Source organism: Helobdella robusta (genome assembly GCF_000326865.2).
Source record: "Helobdella robusta unplaced genomic scaffold HELROscaffold_92, whole genome shotgun sequence".
NCBI classification, from domain to species: Eukaryota; Metazoa; Annelida; class Clitellata; order Rhynchobdellida; family Glossiphoniidae; genus Helobdella; species Helobdella robusta.
In genome coordinates this window covers 97,106-116,377 of record NW_008705527.1, presented here as the reverse complement: position 1 = coordinate 116,377, position 19,272 = coordinate 97,106, and the positions used below count along the sequence as shown (strand labels likewise).

At 29.8% G+C, this 19,272-nt stretch overlaps 4 protein-coding genes across 4 annotated transcripts; 2 read left to right on the top strand and 2 right to left on the bottom strand.

Moving 5' to 3' along the window:
- On the top strand, positions 1 to 611 carry HELRODRAFT_116548 (hypothetical protein; the record flags this gene model as incomplete). The annotated part of the gene is made up of 1 exon (XM_009033485.1): positions 1 to 611. The coding sequence occupies one exon, from the start codon at positions 1 to 3 to the stop codon at positions 148 to 150; it is 150 nt and encodes a 49-aa protein (XP_009031733.1). The 3' UTR covers positions 151 to 611.
- Positions 612 to 1,668: 1,057 nt separating this feature from the next.
- Positions 1,669 to 4,511, bottom strand: HELRODRAFT_104401 (hypothetical protein). Its single transcript, XM_009033484.1, has 6 exons — positions 4,445 to 4,511; positions 3,798 to 4,051; positions 3,391 to 3,527; positions 2,981 to 3,140; positions 2,707 to 2,800; positions 1,669 to 2,425 (listed from the first exon to the last, which is right to left on the bottom strand). Exons 1-6 carry the CDS (start codon positions 4,483 to 4,485, stop codon positions 2,410 to 2,412), a joined length of 702 nt encoding a protein of 233 aa, XP_009031732.1. The 5' UTR covers positions 4,486 to 4,511; the 3' UTR covers positions 1,669 to 2,409.
- A 230-nt stretch (positions 4,512 to 4,741) lies between these two features.
- Positions 4,742 to 8,753, bottom strand: HELRODRAFT_116543 (hypothetical protein). Its single transcript, XM_009033483.1, has 12 exons — positions 8,351 to 8,753; positions 7,957 to 8,024; positions 7,760 to 7,833; positions 7,401 to 7,455; positions 7,065 to 7,215; positions 6,786 to 6,898; positions 6,460 to 6,586; positions 6,151 to 6,256; positions 5,785 to 5,886; positions 5,524 to 5,654; positions 5,150 to 5,258; positions 4,742 to 5,044 (listed from the first exon to the last, which is right to left on the bottom strand). The coding sequence occupies exons 1-12, from the start codon at positions 8,515 to 8,517 to the stop codon at positions 5,015 to 5,017; spliced, it is 1,233 nt and encodes a 410-aa protein (XP_009031731.1). The 5' UTR covers positions 8,518 to 8,753; the 3' UTR covers positions 4,742 to 5,014.
- Positions 8,754 to 18,424: 9,671 nt separating this feature from the next.
- Positions 18,425 to 19,255, top strand: HELRODRAFT_122130 (hypothetical protein; the record flags this gene model as incomplete). Its single annotated transcript, XM_009033482.1, has 4 exons — positions 18,425 to 18,532; positions 18,651 to 18,739; positions 18,869 to 19,039; positions 19,171 to 19,255. Coding segments are annotated over 4 exons (453 nt in total), but the record flags the coding sequence as incomplete, so codon positions are not given.
- Positions 19,256 to 19,272: the final 17 nt, after the last annotated feature.

Here is a 19,272-nt window from a genome sequence, read left to right as displayed (position 1 = left end):
ATGGAGGGATGTAAGTTGATGTGCTGTGGCAGGGGGTTCAACAAGAGGAGGATTATCGTCCAGGAACAATGCCATTGCAAGTTTCACTGGTGCTGCACTGTCCGCTGCCAGACGTGTCTCGTTGAAAAGGATGAAACGTTCTGCAAGTGAAAATCCAGTAACACGTTTAGAAATGAAGAAAAGCTAATTAAATAATTAATTATTAAAGATTAATTATTTGTTATTTATTTAATAAAGCGTTTTTTAAAACAATTCGACGGATCGAAACTAACTACTGTAGTAATTATGATAGTTCAAAGCGAAAAAAAATGATTATCCCTTAATACTGTTGTTCGTTAAATGCACACAACACACACACACACACACACACACACACACACACACACACACACACACACACAAATTCATAATATATATATCTATATACAACTTAACTTCTTTTGCTAGCTGTTGTGGATTTGTTTCAAAATAAAAAAAAACAATAATTTTTATTTTTTGTATCTAAAAATTCACACGCACAAACGTACACACACTTATGTATGTTAAACTATATACACGTACATGTATGTGTTCATGTATGTGTAAGTATTTGTATATATATATATATATATATTATTGTAAAATCTTATGGATTTTTTTAAGATCTCAAAGCAAAAATATTTAAGTTGATTTATTTCGTGTAATTTTGCAAAAATACGTCTTCCTTCCGATCCTTGCTGTATTACTAAACTGATGACAATTTGCTAATGTTTCTACATTACATTTGTTTTATTTTTACATAATTTTATTAAAATTTGAGGACAAGAACAATTTTAAAATTTTATAACTATTTCAAATTTACCACACAAAAATCCGAACTATATTATATGTACATTCGTGTGTTTTACGTCAGTTGTTTTATAACAGGTACACCGTTATTAATGTATTACATTCATTTATTTATTTATGTATTTATTAAAATTCTATCTTCAACTTTCTTCAAAGACATCAGCAACAAACACACATCTCGCATTTGATCTGCTTGCAGTTGAATATGGTTGCTGGGAAAGAAGCGCCAGGCTCTTTACCGTTACGCCTACTATATATTATCGCTACCATATACAATCTCAGTTATAATAATTATACTTATTGTTATCATTATATAATTATATTATTATTATACTTATTACTAATTATTAATCATCATTGATATATATATATATATCCTAATTAACATTATAATTATAACGCTACCACAGTTTAACACTAATTATTGTTATATCTATAATAATATTATCGTGTCATAATATTATAACCATAATTACTATTAATTATAATTAACAACTGTCATTGAACATGGATGAATTTTATCATTTTAATCATTTTTTTAAAGCTATAAAATTTTTGTTGCAATACATTACGTACCCATTATTAATAACCCCATCTTTGACAGCTGGGTTGATGCACCTCTTTCTGTCAGTAAGAAGATGCATTGGCAGATAATGTGACTAAATGTAGTTAGTAATTTCTATCAAATTTTTCATATATTTTATAATTTTTCATAGATTTTATAATTAGTGGAAGCGGAGCGTATAATCCTCCCAACCATTTATACACACGCGCACACACACACGCACACACATAGACAAACAGACACACACAACCTATTTAACAAAATAAGAAAATTGCGAATAATATTACTTCATATTTCCCCCAAAAAAAAATGAAATTTCAAGTTGAAAAATTACACCTCAAATCATTTGAATGAAGGAAGATGATCAACAAATATAACGGAATGATGAATTGAAATAAACCAACATCATTATCATCGTCACTACCTAATATATATATATATATATATATATATATATATATATATATATATATATATATATATATATAAACATACATACAAAGAAAGACAATTAATTTAAATGACTTAGAACATTTTATGATACCGATGTGTTGAATGGCGTATACAAGAAACACAACGTTTGGAAGACGATTTTGTAATACATTGTAATCATTAATCAATCAATCGACCAATCAATTAATTATGCGACAACAACAACAACAATGACAACAACCATAATAATAATTAATGACACATAACATCCAATTGAAATGAGAAGAATAATTCAATAAAGCAATAATCCAATTTTACAACAATTAAAATTATATAGTGAAGTCTAGAGTAATTTCGATGTTGCATTGTGAAAAATGGATAGGTAGTAATTAAGCTATGGTATACTTGTACATACGATGTATAACTTTATTATAATTTTATTATTATAGTTAATTATATTATAATTTTATTATATTTATATTACATCTTTGTAAATAAACTAAAAAATTTGAAGACCAAATAATATCGTTGTTATTTCGTTAGACTTAGCTTGGCTAGAACAAACTGCACGTCCATACATTTCTTCACTCCAAAGCGAGACTGAAATTTTTTTTTTTAAATAAAACTTTATTTTATTATATTTAATAATATTATAAATAATCATAATAATAATTAGTAATTGGTGGAGTAACAGTTAAAGCGCCTGGCGCTTATCTCCCAGTGACTAGATTCAAATACTAAAGTATCCCTGAGGCGTGAATTTTCTTTCTCTCCCTCTCATCTCTCTATTTCTTTTTTGTCCTCTCTCACTCACTCACACACACACACGCACACACACACACACGCACACATTATTATAATTATTATTTTTAGATACTAACTTTTTCCTTTCCAGGTACCTGTTAGCCTTGTTCTTCCTGCCCGAATATTTGCTGATAACCCTCTCCCATTCCTCGTCAAACTGATTGGCCTCCTCTGTTTAAAAAAAATAATTTAATTATAAATTAAATTAAATTAATATGAATTAAATTTCATCCTTAAATTTTTTTTTAATTATATGTTAATATTTTTGTAACAAAATGAATGGAAACCAAACAAACAAGTGAACCAATAATCCAAAAATACTAAATAACCACCCCTCTAGCTAAACCTAACCTTCGGCAAATCCAATATAATCCCTATTCTCACTGATATCTCCTGAGTTAGTGTCCTTCTGCCTGGTGATCACGTGACCCTTGTCCATGATGTGGCGGCCGAGGGACATCTTCTCGACACCGACCATGGTGTCCCGCATCGCTTTCTTCGTTTCCTTTAACTGGGATTGTGGTGTTGTTTTTAATAATTTACGACCAATAAAAATAAATTATGAAAATTATGTTTTGATCTGGCATGAAATAATCCACGGCATAACCTGAATTAGAATTTTTTTTGGCAAATTATTAATAAATTTAATCAATTTAAAAAATAAGGTATGAAATGATTTTTATGGAAAAAAGTAAAAAACAAAACAAAACTAGAAAAATGTCGGTAAAAAAAGCTAGGAGAGAATCTTTAAAAAAACTTACACCTCCAGGTGCCACCTTGGTTGACTGGACAGCCTCAAAGACTTTTGGTGGGCCACTGCCATCATTAACATATGACGAGACCTTCATTGAGGAGTAGCCAAAACCGTTCACGTCATTACTGCCTGAGCTAAAGGACTAAAAATATTATAATATAATAATTATTATATATATGCCAATATAATTAGTGTTATTAATAAGAAAATGATAATCAAGTATACTTTTATGAATACAATTATCAAACTATGTTATCCCAAGTGATAATTATGACCAAAAATTCATATAAAATTTTTCAGAAACAGAAAAATTTCAAAATTTTATTTAGTCGTGTCAAAAATTAATTTAAACTCTTTATAAGTTTCAATAATTTTATCAATAATAATGCATTTTTTTTTCACAAATACAGACTTCAAAACCGGTGTGCAAATTTCCAAAAGCAGGCAACAGAGAATCCATCATAGAGAATGGGCTCCTGGAGTTGAACAGGGACATAGGGCCAGACATTTCAAGTGGGTCAAAGAGCGACATCTCTCGACCACTATGATGATTATTTGGGGCCTGGATGCTTGGTTGCTGGTCGCCCCGACGACCATGACGGTGCCTGTTTTTCTGGGTCTTCTCCATGTCACTGATCAATTTTCGCCTGTGATCATGTTCTGAAAATCTGGGAAAAATTAGACTTTTTTAGAACATTAAATTCTCATACGTGTTGACTGTTGAGGGACTAATTTTCTAACTAATCTCTAATCCAATCACAAATGGTAAATCATACAAACATTACAATTACAAACAAGCTCTGAAGCTACCTTATTTTTAAAAATATAAAAATTATTTCTTTCACGGGTAGTTAATTTATAATTTATTTAAAAGTAGACTAGAATAACCCTTAACAATATAAAAAAAAAGATCAAGTGAAATTTACTTCAAGATTGTTTTTTAACAAATTGGAAAATGTTAACAAATTAAATTTTAAAGACGCCATGTTGAAAATTTTAAATTTAAAAAACGTGTTTTTTTTTAAATTTTTTAAACATTCCAATGCAAAAAAAAGCCGAACCCGAAAAATGGGTCATCGCAAAACTCGCGAAACATACTCATCCGTAATATTTGGCAAATTATTTAAACAAAATAATCATTAGAAATATTTAAATGCGAGATATTTGAAAGCGATTGTTCGATTTTTATATTTGCTGCAGTGGTCAAGGAGACCGTTGCAACGTTGCCATTTTATAAATATTCAATAAAGACAAATAAGACTTTTCTGGAATTTTCTCGAAAAGTCAGCATGGTTAACCTAATTTCGTGTAAAACAATATTTCCACGAATAACCAGCAAATAAGTTAATTAACTTTCATAAATTTCTATTAGTTTTTTTAATTGCAAGTAAAAAAGTAGTGAGAATTCACGGAGAAAATGTTGACCAAAATGAAGATTCAGATATAAATGTACTACACAAAATTGAAATGCAATGAACTGAAAGTAAAAATATTTGACAAAATATTTGAATAATATAATTGATAAATAATAAAATAATTAATAAATAACCAGATGAATGTTACATGACGACAAAGAGTTAAACAAATTAAAATAACAAATTCAAGATTGACGACGGACGAAGAGGTTGCATTCAGTTCCAATTATCTACCATCTCCCAGATCTAAAAAAAATCATTATTTTTATTATCACGCAATCAATAATTCAATTGAATAAATAAAATAATTAATTGATTAATTAATTAATTAAATGAAAAATAGTGGGGAACCTTAATGACTCTATCCTTCCCGACTGTCAGTAGTCTTTTAGTGTTGATGTCAGCGTCGGCGTGCACAATTCTGTGCTTCAGGTGATAAAACGTGGCCAGTGGCTGTAGTCTAGAATTAATTTAAATATTAATTTCGGTGATGATTACATAATTTATATATTTATTCTTTTAATAATAATTATTAAATTAATGCGATAATCAAATAATCTATGTATTTATTATTTAATAATAATAATTAAATGAGAGAGCATTGTGAAAAAATAAACTCTTAATGTGCTGTATGTTCGTAGTTGTTGACTGATACCCCTGACAAATACTTGAAGAGTAACAAATGAATAAATTATAATATAATTATGATAACTAAATAAAATTACTCTTCGCTGGTAAGATTAGCATGACAGTTGAGGCACAGTCTGACGGGGTACTCGAAGCCGTACTGCGGTAGTATGGAGACGTTGGAGCTGCACTTAGCGCAGATAGCCTTTCCACACTTTCTGCAATGGTGCTAGTCATAAAAATAATAAAAAATAATAATAATAAAAACAATGATAAAAACAATAAAAATTAAACTAGTTCTAAATGATATAAATAATGAAATAAAAATCACAAAAATTAGAAAAAAAATCCCAGCGTACCTGCCTGCCACCTAGCGATTTAATTTCCCACATCATCTTAAAATTCCAAAAGAACGGACCGTTGCAACATTCGCATTTGTCACTCTCCGTCCATTCCGGGGTCTGTGTTTACGGTTGAAAGGTTAAAGGTCAAAGATCATTCATACTTACTGCACATACTTCTGAGGTATTAACGTAACAACACACACACACAAACACAGGGAGAGAGAGAGAGAGAGTGACCGTGTGAATAATATTTCAAGTGACCGTGTGAATAATATTTCAGGATTCAAACCCGGTCATTACAACGCGTCACCAAGAGGACCAGGAAACTTTACCATTACACCACATGTAATAATAATAATAATATATCAATATTATTCTCACGGAATTTCTTTGTGCGTCCATATTCCAGATAATGAGGTTACTATCATAACCCCCTGACAACAGCTGCTTGAATGTAGGAATGTATATCAGGCATTCAACTCTATCTCTGTTAGTTAAATATTATTATGTTGAAAAAAAACTACTTTATTTATTCATTTAAAAATATACAATACATAGTTTTTAATTAGATCTTACCTAATTTATAAATATAATAAAAATGAATCAAGCCTAATTATTTATTTACAGATTTATCACGATAAATTTTAAAAATTCATTAAATTATTAATTATAACCAAAATAAGAACAAACTGATGGCCAGATAGTTCCACAGTAGTCCCCTTCCTGCTGCCAATATCCCAAACTACAATGGTGTTGTCACCCCCTCCAGAAAATAATAGACTATTCTCGTTGTCCCAGGCTAGGCATCTTACTGATGCTTTTGAATTCAGAAAGATTAACTGTTATTTATTTATTCACTTATTATATATTCATTCGTTTAAAATAGCTGGCAGACAAACAAACAAGCAGACAGACAAACAGAAAATAAACAAGCAAACAAAGTTTTATATCATTAAACAGATGTGACATATCTGAAAAAAAATTTTTGGAAACAATTCAACAAAAATTATATACACCAGTATGTCCTTTGAGAACGGTGATAAAATGAGCTGAACCTTCAACCATCTTTAGTACAGTTATCTGTCCAGAGAGGTCACCAACGAACAGACATTTTGAGGCCAGGTCAAAGCTATTGAGTAAAAATTATATTAGAAGTTTAGGTTGAGACTTGAAAATAAAAACTAGAAACAAACAAACAAAATAAAACATAGATGCAAACATACATACAAGAGAAACAAAGAATGCAATAAATCATATTGTCACCACACACACAGATACGACAAAAAATGGCTAACCATAGAGAACTAATCCAAACGTCGATTTTAAATTTTCCTAATTTCTTCCCCGATTCTGAGCAGTGCCATTGCAGATACGTATCTTTGGAGCCAGTGAAAACAAATTTTAACGCAGGTATAACTTCTATGCACGTTATTCTATCTACATGAGCTATAACAGGGGAGTTATGATATTAATTTTTCAATATTTTAAAAATTTAAATTTATAATAAAAGAAAAATTTTATAAACAATTATTTGATAAGTTTAATGATGATAAACTACAAAGTTGAAAAAATAAATAAACCACAAAATTAAAAACAAACCAAAGAATGGATAAAATAAAATAAATCCCCACCTAACACGTCCCTAATGTGAGATAACTTGGTACCATTATCTGTTATAACAAAGTCCTTGCAAATGATGAAAAAAATGATTGAAATAATTAATACAAATTAAATATAATTATTATTAATATATTATAATAAAACTAACAATTAAATTAATTATTAAAATAAAAAAATAATTATTTTATCTAATATTTTATTATTATAAGATGGTACGTGGGTAAAGAAGTCTGGTCTGGCTATGGTCAGGTCATCATTAATATTAATTATTACAAATAATAAATAATAAAATATATAATTTAATTATAACAAATAATAAAATGAATAACTTCTACAAATAATAAAACAAATAATTAAAAACCAACATTACCATAACTGTTCCATTGTTGAGGCCCACATAGATTTTGTGCTTGTCTTTCTGGTAGTATATGCTACTAGCTGTAGCTGAATTATTTTATGTGTTAAAATAAATATATATAAATAATAAAAAAAATATTATAATATAATAATAATAATAATTATTATTAATATTATTAAATTATAATAAAACTAACAATAATAACATACCTGGCAAATGTTGGCAAACACTGCCCCAATATTTTCCTTTATTTTTTTTCAACCATATTCTGACTGTTCTTTAAAGTTAAATTAATTTTTAAACTATTTTACTCATTTATTTACAATTTTTCCTTCTATCTATTACTATCTACTAATTCTAATCACTAATGTAATTATAAAGTAACTATTTAAATTTTAATTATTATAAATAAACTTATAATTAAACTTATAAATATAATAAAATTATAATTAATTAAATTATAATTTAATTATAATTATAATTTAATTATAATTATCATTATAATTAATAAAACTTATAACTTATAAACTATATTAATAAAGCAATAACATAATCAATAATGACAGCAAAAAAATTAAAACAAAAAATAAATTGAAGACCAACTTGTCTTCAGAAACAGCTGCGACCCCTTCTTCCTCACCCCCCAACAAGACGGCCATGTTGATGTCCAGTGGAACACCTTCTATGGTACTCAGTAAATTCAATTTTCTACCAAAACCAGATCTGATTTCATCACTGTTTTGTTCAAGAGGCTTAATTTCTGCAGCCATTTTTTTCGCTCAAGCTTTTTTAGATGAGCTAATTAGTTAAGTTAAGAAATTATACTTTGACAAACTAAATTACTAACTCAGTAATTCCCCCTCTTTTTAACTTATTCCGAATTAAAAAAATTAACGCACATTAAAAGTTTAAAGCAGAAGTTTTATAAAAAAAATTTTAATTGAACGTGACTAATTATTAAATATATAAATTTAAAATTTCCCAAAATATTTATTTAATCATATTTTTTAAATTTTATTCATTTTGTCAAAGAATTCGAAGATGTTCACTTTTAAAAAAACACAACCAAACTTTTAAAAGTAAACTATGTACAAAAGTTATTTTTAAATATCAGTTGAGGCCCGACCACATAACTAAAACAAATATAAAGGCCTTCGCTCACTTTAAACGGTCGAACAAGAAGCTTACTTCTGGAAAAGATTTGGAGGGTGATTTATTATCGTTCGAGTCAAGCGTCGGGCTATTTGACATGGTTGGATTATTGGCTTACGAAATTGCATGGATTTTAACGAGCAAGCTATATGAAATATTTACTTGACTTAATATGCTTAAAACATTGTGGTAATTCTCTTCAATTTTATTAAATAAAATTATGATTTTATTAAATAAAATTATGTATTATTAAAATATTGTTGTTAATTTGAATATAAAAATTATACTTTTGGTCTTGTGAAATCCGGTGGCTTTTTACTAAAGCCGAAGGTTGGCTTAGTTGGATTGAACTATAGTCACCCTTTTTTTTACACTATTCGATCATGTTAAAAATTTGTTTCCTCATAAAATAAACGGCCTAAATAGATCAAAATTGTTATTTGAACAACTATCTTCATTATATTCAATGAATATTTTACATTCTGCTGGTGGCTTACAGCAGTGGCTTACTGGGTCTCATACAACAGTGTCATGGCGGTTTTCTTTACATATAATGCTTTAAATAAGTCAATATATTCATTTCACAATTATTTTTGTCAATATAAATAAAGAAATTGCTTTTGTCTGGTGAAATACAGTGGCCAAGTAAAGCCGTATGTTGGCTTAAGCGGATTTTTTTTTCATATACAATACTATGAGATCAATCAATCAATCAACCAATCAATCAACTAACCAACCATTCATTCAATCAACTAATCAACCAACCAATCGACCAATCAATGAACCATATTTGAAAAATATTTGCAAGACTTGTTCAAACTCGAACAAACACTTAACTGTACAGATCTACAAACAATTTCGAGATTTTAGTAAAGAAAGAAAAACACAATAGTTGTTTTTATTAAATCAAGAAATATCCAAAAATTATATAACCAAATTAAAAAAAAACTAGAAAAATCCAAAAATTATGTAACCAAATTAAAAAAAACTAGAAACAAGTCAACATTTAATAAATAATTAAATAAATAAATAGACGTTATTAAAAAGATTGTTCAAAAAGGTAAAATATAAGGCGACGACGAGAATAAAATGTAGTTTGTTTTGTTGGTGTGGGGCTGTGAAGCGAAAACAAACACATCACAAAAAACTAGTAAAAAGTCGCAAGAATAGTAGTCAGTCACCTACCTACAATTAAATTACTCTCAGGGCCATAGCTTACTTATAATCATTAACTCAACTCATCTACCTACAAATATGTTTTTTTACGTTTTTGGAATTTTACATGTTTTAAGTATTTTATTTTACATATTTCAGTGCTTTTATTTTATTTGAAACTTTTTAACTAATGTTAAGTCCTAGCCTACCTACGATTGTTCAACTCATCTCAATCCCTAACTTACCTACGAATTAAATTAAGTCTGGTAAAGAAAATAGAAAGTTGAAGAAAAACATAACAACAACGACACTGAATGAATGGATGTTGTGTACGTTTGTTGTATTGATGTGTGTGTGTGTAAATGTGCGGGCGTGTACTCTCCAAAAACTTCTTCATTCACTACGGACGAACCTCCATTGCACCGACCATCATCTGACACGCATCGATGGAATGAATTTGACCGGATACTGAAAAACACTAAATTGAAAAAAAAAATAATTCTTTAAAATAAAAACACAAGCCATTGGAAAAAAAGGCAACTTATGTTATTGAGATGACAAATTCGAGTACTTTCAATGGTACGATGGGACAAGAACAAATTTTCTTTTAATTGTTCTTCAAATTGTCATCTGAACGATCATCATGAGACCACCATCTGAAACATGCTGACGCCCACCACAGCCCACCTCTCATCATTCTGTAGACAAGTTTTTTTAATTAGCGTGTTGGTAAATAATCAAGGAACAAAAGAACGAACGAATAAATGATTAACTGAATGATTGAATGATTGTTTGAATGAATGAATAATTAATTAATCAATCAATGATTTAACGAATGAATAGAATGAATCAATTAATGGAGGAATAATTTGAAAGATAGTGATAAAATGAATGAGAAAAGTAAAAAAAACTAAACCATACTTCAAAAATCGTCGTTGTTGTTTTCTTCAAATTGTCATCGGAACGATCATCATGAGACCACCATCTGAAACATGCTGACGCCCACCACAGCCAACCTCTCATCATTCTGTAAAAAAGTTATTTTTATTAGCACAGTAGTAAATCAAGGAACAAAGGAACAAACGAATAAATGATTGAACTGAATGATTAAATAATTAGTTAAAAGAATGAATGAAAGAATAGAATGAATTAACGTCAATTAATGGAAGAATAATTTGAAAGGTTGAGGGGAAAAATGAATGAATGAGAAAAAGAAAAAAAACGAAACTAAACCTTACTTCAAAAATCGTCGTTACTGTAATCCATTGCACCGACCACCACATTCAGATCGGCATACAAGATTTCATCCGAACTTCTGAGTGTCAGTCGAACAGCCAACTAGCTGATTCTTCCTACACCAGCATCATCATATGTAAATCATCATGAGACCATCATCTGAAACGTGCTGACTCCCACCACTGCCCACCTCTCATCATTCTGTAGACAATTTTTTTTATTAGCGTAGTAGTAAATGAATGTTAGAATCTTAGAAGCAAAAAATTATAAAATGGAAATAATGGCAAATAAATAATAACTGAAAATAATAAAGAGATTAAAATGTAAAAAAAACTTACCGTCGTCCATTCGACAAAGGAAGAATGTTGAATGCTTTCCAGTTCTTACGTTGTACTCCAAAACTGGTGCCAGTCCTCCTCGAGATTGTTGCTGAAACACAGCCGTGGAATGGAGAAAGAGAAAATTCTCATCAGAAAGCTTAGCGGTGCCTGCATCTCAAATTGCTTAATAAAAATAATTCTATCTACCTATTCAATTACCTTAACTAATCTATATTAAATTGATAATGGTACGATAGTCGAAAGTCCCCCTTCATTCTCCCTCCTTGCACAGAGATTCACCGATAGCCAGGGCACCGGATAGTAAACCATTGCCGTGCGGATAGTAGACTATTGCCGTGCGGATAGTAAACCATTTGCCGTCCGGAAGCCGTGCGGGTAGTAGACTATGGTCGTGCTGCATAGTAAATCATTACTGTGCAGATAGTAAACCATTGCCGTCCGGATATTAAACCATTGCCGGTTCACCACTGGCCACCAAGGCTTACTTCTGACAAGAGACTTCGAAATTCAGAGTCTATCGGCTATCGTACCCTCAACTTACCTATTCATTACAATTGAGCCCTAGCTTACCTAAAATTGCAAAACTCAAGAGCCCAATTCATTGGCCAATCGGCACCCACCCCACCACCTACGTAATGCCTTGGGCTCCAACTTAGTAATAACAATATAAAACTTAAACCTTAAATCTATTAATGAGTATGTGTTACAACGTAGCTTTAACCTACCTATTCATTACATTATGGCCTTAGCTTACCTAAAATTACAAAACTCAAGAGCCCAATTCATTGGCCTTTCGGCACCCACCCCACCACCTACGTAATGCCTTGGGCTCCAACATAATAATAATAATAATGTAAAACTTATAATTAACCTACCTATCGATACATTCATAGCCTTTTAATTTACATTACAAGATTGTTCCTAGAATTACATTATTGCCCTTAACTACCTATGAAATTAAATTATTCTCAACCTTAGTAATAATAAATTAGAATGTGTAATGAAAGTAAAATTACGCTCAAATACTAACATATGTGTTTATGTATGTATTTGTGTGTGTGTGTGTGTAATACGCTGATGCGTGTAATGTGGGTGCAAGAAAAAATAGAAGCGATAAACTTACGCGCCTACCTAATCAACTACATTAGTGTTCGATGCTTCCTATATATCCTACCTACAATTAAAATTATGCCTATCTAACCTACCTATATAGCTACTTAATGTAATTGTGTGTGTATATGTGTGCGTGTATGCATTCTTACTTAATGTTAAATTACAGAGAAAAAAGAATAAAACGTATCCCAGCCAGGCATGTGTTCTTTGCCACTGAATGAACGAACGTGGCCTGATATCTTCCATGATGAACTCCTATGGAAGCCACAACCTGAATGAAATGAAAAAATCTTATTTATTTAATTAATTTAAATGAAAATAAAGAAACGAGCCGCGGTGAAATTCGCCAGCCGGAAAAGCCAGCCAACTGGCAAAAAAAAGAACCGCAAAAAAAACATAAAACGAGCCACAGCCAGGCGTGCATTCTTTGCCGCTGAATGAACGAACGTAGCGTGACATCACAACCATTCTGATCTTCCACGATGAACTGCTCTGGAAGCATCAACCTGAATGAACCTGAATGAACCTAAATGAACCTAAATAAATGGAAAAATCTTATTTATTTAATTAATTAAAATGAAAATAGAGAAACGCAAAGAAGCCGACCGGTCGGCAAAGGAAAGAACCTCTAAAAAGGTATCTATATAGGATTTATGCTCTAATAACTCTATATAACTCTATATAACTCTATATAACTCTATATAACTCTATATAACTCTATATAACTCTATATAACTCTATATAACTCTATATAACTCTATATAACTCTATATAACTCTATATAACTCTATATAACTCTATATAACTCTATATAACTCTATATAACTCTATATAACTCTATATAACTCTATATAACTCTATATAACTCTATATAACTCTATATAACTCTATATAACTCTATATAACTCTATATAACTCTATATAACTCTATATAACTCTATATAACTCTATATAACTCTATATAACTCTATATAACTCTATATAACCGCGCAAACTCTATATAACCGCGCAAACTCTATATAACCGCGCAAACTCTATAATCATTCAAACTACCAAATTCAATCAATAAAAATTCCACTAAAACCAGGAACCACCGCGTACCTGTTGAATGTATCGTGTGAAACAAAACAAAATACAAAACAAAATACACACCACCAAGTAAAAGTAAAAGAATAGAAGTCCCTAACCTACCTATGTAACTAAATTACCTTATGCCCTAGCCTACCTATATAATAAATTAATTTTTAATCTCACCTACTTATGTTTCATTAACTTAACTCAAGACTCATGAAGAAAGAGAAAAAGGAGCAAAATAGAACATAACATACTACCACAAAAAACAAACTTAATGTATGTATGTATGTATGTATGTATGAGCAACCGCTAAAGAACCCACCTAAAATAAAAAAATACAAACATACAAACCACAGACAAACATATATAGCCGCGCAACTCTATATAAATCTATATAACTCTATATAACAAAATAAAAAAAAATTAGATCAGACAGACCGCTTCAAGCCTTAAGCGAGGCAGAATGCCTGATCTGATTTTCATGCTGTCTCAGCTCCTATTTATACTAGTTTCAACAATACATTCTCATCGTTTCAATCATTCACATCAGTAAAAAACTTTTTTAATGTATGTAGTACACTATTATACAGTCTTAACAACCGTACTAAATTGACGTCAACGATCGAACGCCTTCGAAACTTTCTGATTGGCTGGTTGAATCTGCTATATTGCTTTTTATATGAACATATAATCATATTAATTATTTGTATACATGGATTCTAGTTAATATATATATATATATATATATATATATATAAATATATATATATTAAAATTAATATATATATATATATACATATATATATATATATATTATATAAATTCATTACCTTGCTTAACATCCAATTCCAAGCCGAGCCAAGCTGAGCCAATATGCGTAGATTTATAAGCGCTTTTATATTAAAATTTTGCTCGCTTTATATATATAGTATATAAATTCATTATTGAAGCAACAGTAATCAGTGCTACATATGTGCGCGTGCAGTTCAAATTTTTCTGAGAGAATTCCAAAAAGTTTGAGACCACACCTAGCTTAACATCCAATTTCAAGACGAGCCAAGCCAAGCTGATTTATAAGCGCTTTAATATTAAACTTTTGCTCGCTTTATATACGAATATCTCAATATAACAAATTTTCCATCCTATTTTAAAAATTTTCATTGATGCTTTTTAATCAGTCAGGTCAAAATCGTCATCATCGATATCGCGGCGAAATCAAATTGAAAATTTTTTATTAATTGTTGATAAAAGTAACATATATATATATATATATATATATATATATATATATATATATATATATATATATATATTTTATATATATATATATATATAGGTCTCATGATGATCGTTCCGATGACAATTCGAAGATAACAACAACGACGGTTTTTGAAGTATGATTTAGTTTCTTTTTTTATTTTTCTCATTCATTCATTCATTTTATCACTATCTTTCAAATTATTCCTCAGTTAATTTATTCATTGATTCATTCTATTCATTCATTAAATCATTGGTTGATTAATTAGTTAATTTATTCATTCAACCAATCGTTCAATCATTCAGTTAATCATTTATTCGTTCGTTCCTTTGTTTCTTGATTTACTACTTCGCTAATTAATAAAAACTTGTCTACAGAATGATGAGAGGTGGGCTGTGGTGGGCGTCAGCACGTTTCCGATGGTGTTCTCATGATGATCGTTCCGATGACAAATCGAAGATAATGTTAAAGGTAAATTTGTTTTTGTCTCATTGTACCTTTGAAAGTACTCGAATTTGAACAAAGATTGAGTGTTATCTCAAAAAGATAAGTTGTCTATTTTTTCCAATTGCTTGTATTTTATTTTAGTGAATTAATTTTTTTTTTTTCAATTTATTTTCCAGTATCCGGTCAAATCCATTCCATCGATGCGTGTCAGATGATGGTCGATGCAATGGAGGTTCGTCGGTAGTGAGTGAAGTTTCTGGAGAGTGCGCGCCCGCACATTTACACACACACACATCAATACAACACATACATACACAACAACCATTCATTCGGTGTCGTTGTTGCTATGTTTCTCTTCAACTTTATATTTTCTTTACCGTGAACCGGGCTTTAATTTAATTCATAGGTAAGTTAGGGACTGAGATGAGTTAAACAATTGTAGGTAGGCTAGGGCTTAACATTAGTTAAAAAGCTTCAAGTAAAATAAAAACGCTAAAATATGTTAAATAAAATACTTGAAACATCTAAAACGAGAAATACAAATTTGTAGGTAAGTGAGTTGAGTCAATGTTTATAAGTAAGCTATGGCCCTGAGAGTAATTTTATTATAGGTAGGTGACTGACTATTATTCTTGCGACTTCTTACTAGTTTTGTGTGATGTGTTCGTTTTCGCTTCACAACACCACACCAACAAACCAAACTACATTTCATTCTCGTCGTCGCCTTAAATTTTACCTTTTTGAACAATCTTTTTAATAATGTCTATTTATTTATTCATTACTTTGTATATATGCATGTCTATTTATTTATTCGTTACTTTGTATATATGCATGTATAAATTATTTCTGTTTAGTATGTTGATTTAGTCATTATGATATGTTGTGAACTGTTCTTACTAAATGTTCATGTTACGTGGTTTATTATCCTTCGAGAACTTCTAAGGAGTGTGTATGATAATAATAATAATGGATAATAATTATTTTTATCGGTCGATATTTTGTTATATTTGTTTATTGACATTTTAAAATTTTAATTAACCGTCACTTTTCATTTTTGAATGAATTCAAATAAAAGCAACTACTGTGTTTTTCTTTCTTTACTAAAATCTCGAAATTGTTTGTAGATCTGTACGGTTAACTGTTTGTCCGAGTTTGAACAGGCCTTGCAAATTTTTTTTTATTTTTGTTTTTATTTTTGTTTATTTGGTTCATTCAATTTAGTTGATTGATCGGTTGATTGATCGGTTGGTTGATTGATTGACAGACAGACTGGCTGGCTGGCTGACCGACCGACCGACTGACTGATTGTTTGATTGATTTATCTCATAGTATTGTATACATGAGAAAAAATCCGATTAAGCCAACCTACGGCTTCAGTAAGCCACTGTTTTTCACCTGACAAAAGCAATTTCTATATTTATACTGACAAAAATAATTGTGAAATGAATATATTGACTTATTTAAAGCATTATATGTAAAGAAAACCGCTATGACACTGTTGTATGAGACCCAGTAAGCCACTGCTGTAAGCCAACTTATGATTTCAGCAACCATAATTTCTATGAGCACCAGCAGAATGTAAAATATTCATTGAATATAATGAAGATAGTTGTTCAAATAACAATTTTGATCTATTTAGGCCGTTTATTTTATGAGGAAACAAATTTTTAACATGATCGAATAGTGTAAAAAAGGGTGACTATAGTTCAATCCTACTGAGCCAACCTTCGGCTTTAGTAAAAAGCCACCGGGATTCACCGGACCAAAAGCCAATTTTATATTTAAATTAACAAAAATAATTTAATAAATAATAATTCTATTAAACATTTATTAAATTAAATAAAATTTACTACAATGTTTGAGCAATAAAAATCAAGTAAATATTTCAATTAAGTTGCTCGTTAAAATCCCTGCAATTTTCGTAGCCAACAATCCCAAGTACGACAATAGCTCGACCCGTAGATCGAATTGATCGAATAGTCCTATTTATTCAGGTAATGGGTTTGGGAGCTAGGGAGACATTACTGAAAATAATTAAAAGTTGAAAAAATTGAGGTTCTTTGCGTATCCCTGCTTCAACCCACAAGAAGGTGTTGTATGCTGGTAAATAGGCCTCCCCTTGAGTTATATGTATCAAACAGTATCTAAATTGAACAAAGTAGTACCATAAAATGAATAAAGATATTTTTTTCAAAAATTTAAAAAATTTTCAATTTCATTTCATTGTGATATCGATGATGATGATGATTGTGACCATGGATATATATAATATATAATAATGGATATATTATATCCATGATTGTGACCTGACTAATTAAAAAACATCAAATAAAATTAATAAAATAGGATGGGTATATCGTTGAACGAGTTTAACCCCGACCCAATATAAATTATTTAGAAGTAAATAATTTCATGTTTTTGTTGATTTGTCTTAAAAGTGAATTCCTACATTGCGGTAAGGTTTCTCCAATTTGTTGAGAAAAGTTTTTTATTTGAGAATTTATTTCTTAAGAAAACTTGAACTGGAGTTTGAGTAGAGAAGGGTTGTAAGATGTTTTTAAAGGAAGAAAGGATTTTTTGTTGAAAGATTTCAATTTCCGATCACGAGCTGAAGTTTTTTCGGTTTTAATAAAAAAAAAACAGAATTAATAGTAAAATTTGGTGTCGGATCTTTAATAATTATATTAAAATAATTATTACTTTAGTAATATTTTTCGAATGAAAACACAGTTAAACTAAAAAGTTATACTACTGGTAATAATGTTCTGCATCGGTCGTAAATTACTGTCAAAGAACCTTGTTTCGAAAGTTTTAAAATTAGATTCCGAACAAGTTTTGATTTTGGGAAGGCACTTCACCATTCCAGCTCCACCTCTGGATCAGAAAAAATTCGGGGAAGCCGGAAATTTTAAATTAGAGAAAGCAGTAATTGTTAGGAAGGTGACCAGGTACGAATATGAGAAATACATTTTGAAGCCTGATCTGACTGAGGATCAACTCAAAATTTACGTCAGTCCTGTTGTTCATTTTATATTTATTTTTTGTTATAATTATTTTGATACTAAAACTCAAGATTGACTTTTAATAGGAATATTTTAATGATTTTTCAAAATTTTTCAAATTTCAGATCAACAAAAAGGGTTCTAATTATGATTTTCTCTACCTACGCCACCAAGAATACATAAAAAGTTTACTGGATCTGGAGAATGCTTTTGAGTACATTTAATATATTTTTCAAATTTATTAATCTTAAAAATTTAAATTCACTTTTTAATAATTTTATAAATTTGTTCAAATTAAAATCATGTTAGGTTGTGTAAGTAAATTTTTGTTTCTTCCAACCAGGAAACGAGGAATAAAGTACAGATTAGTGCAACGCTACAACTTCAGGCCCCAACTAATTGATTGGGCAGATGCTATTTTCACGTGTGGTGGAGATGGCACGTTCCTATTGGCTGCCAGCAAAATTCAAGTGCCTAACAAACCGGTGATTGGAATTAACTCTGATCCAATTAGGTTTGAGAAAATATTGAATAATTTTTTTTTCAGTATATATTAAGCTTATTTATTTATATATTTTGGCAAATGTTTATTTGCTTTTTTTATTTTATTTTTTCCAGTTTTAAGAATATTTTTTATTTTTCTAGATCTGAAGGCTTTTTATGCCTGCCTAGAAAATATTCCTCCAACATCATGCTGACTTTGGATAAAATTTTCAAAGGAGAATTTAGGTTAGCAGCCATTTTTTA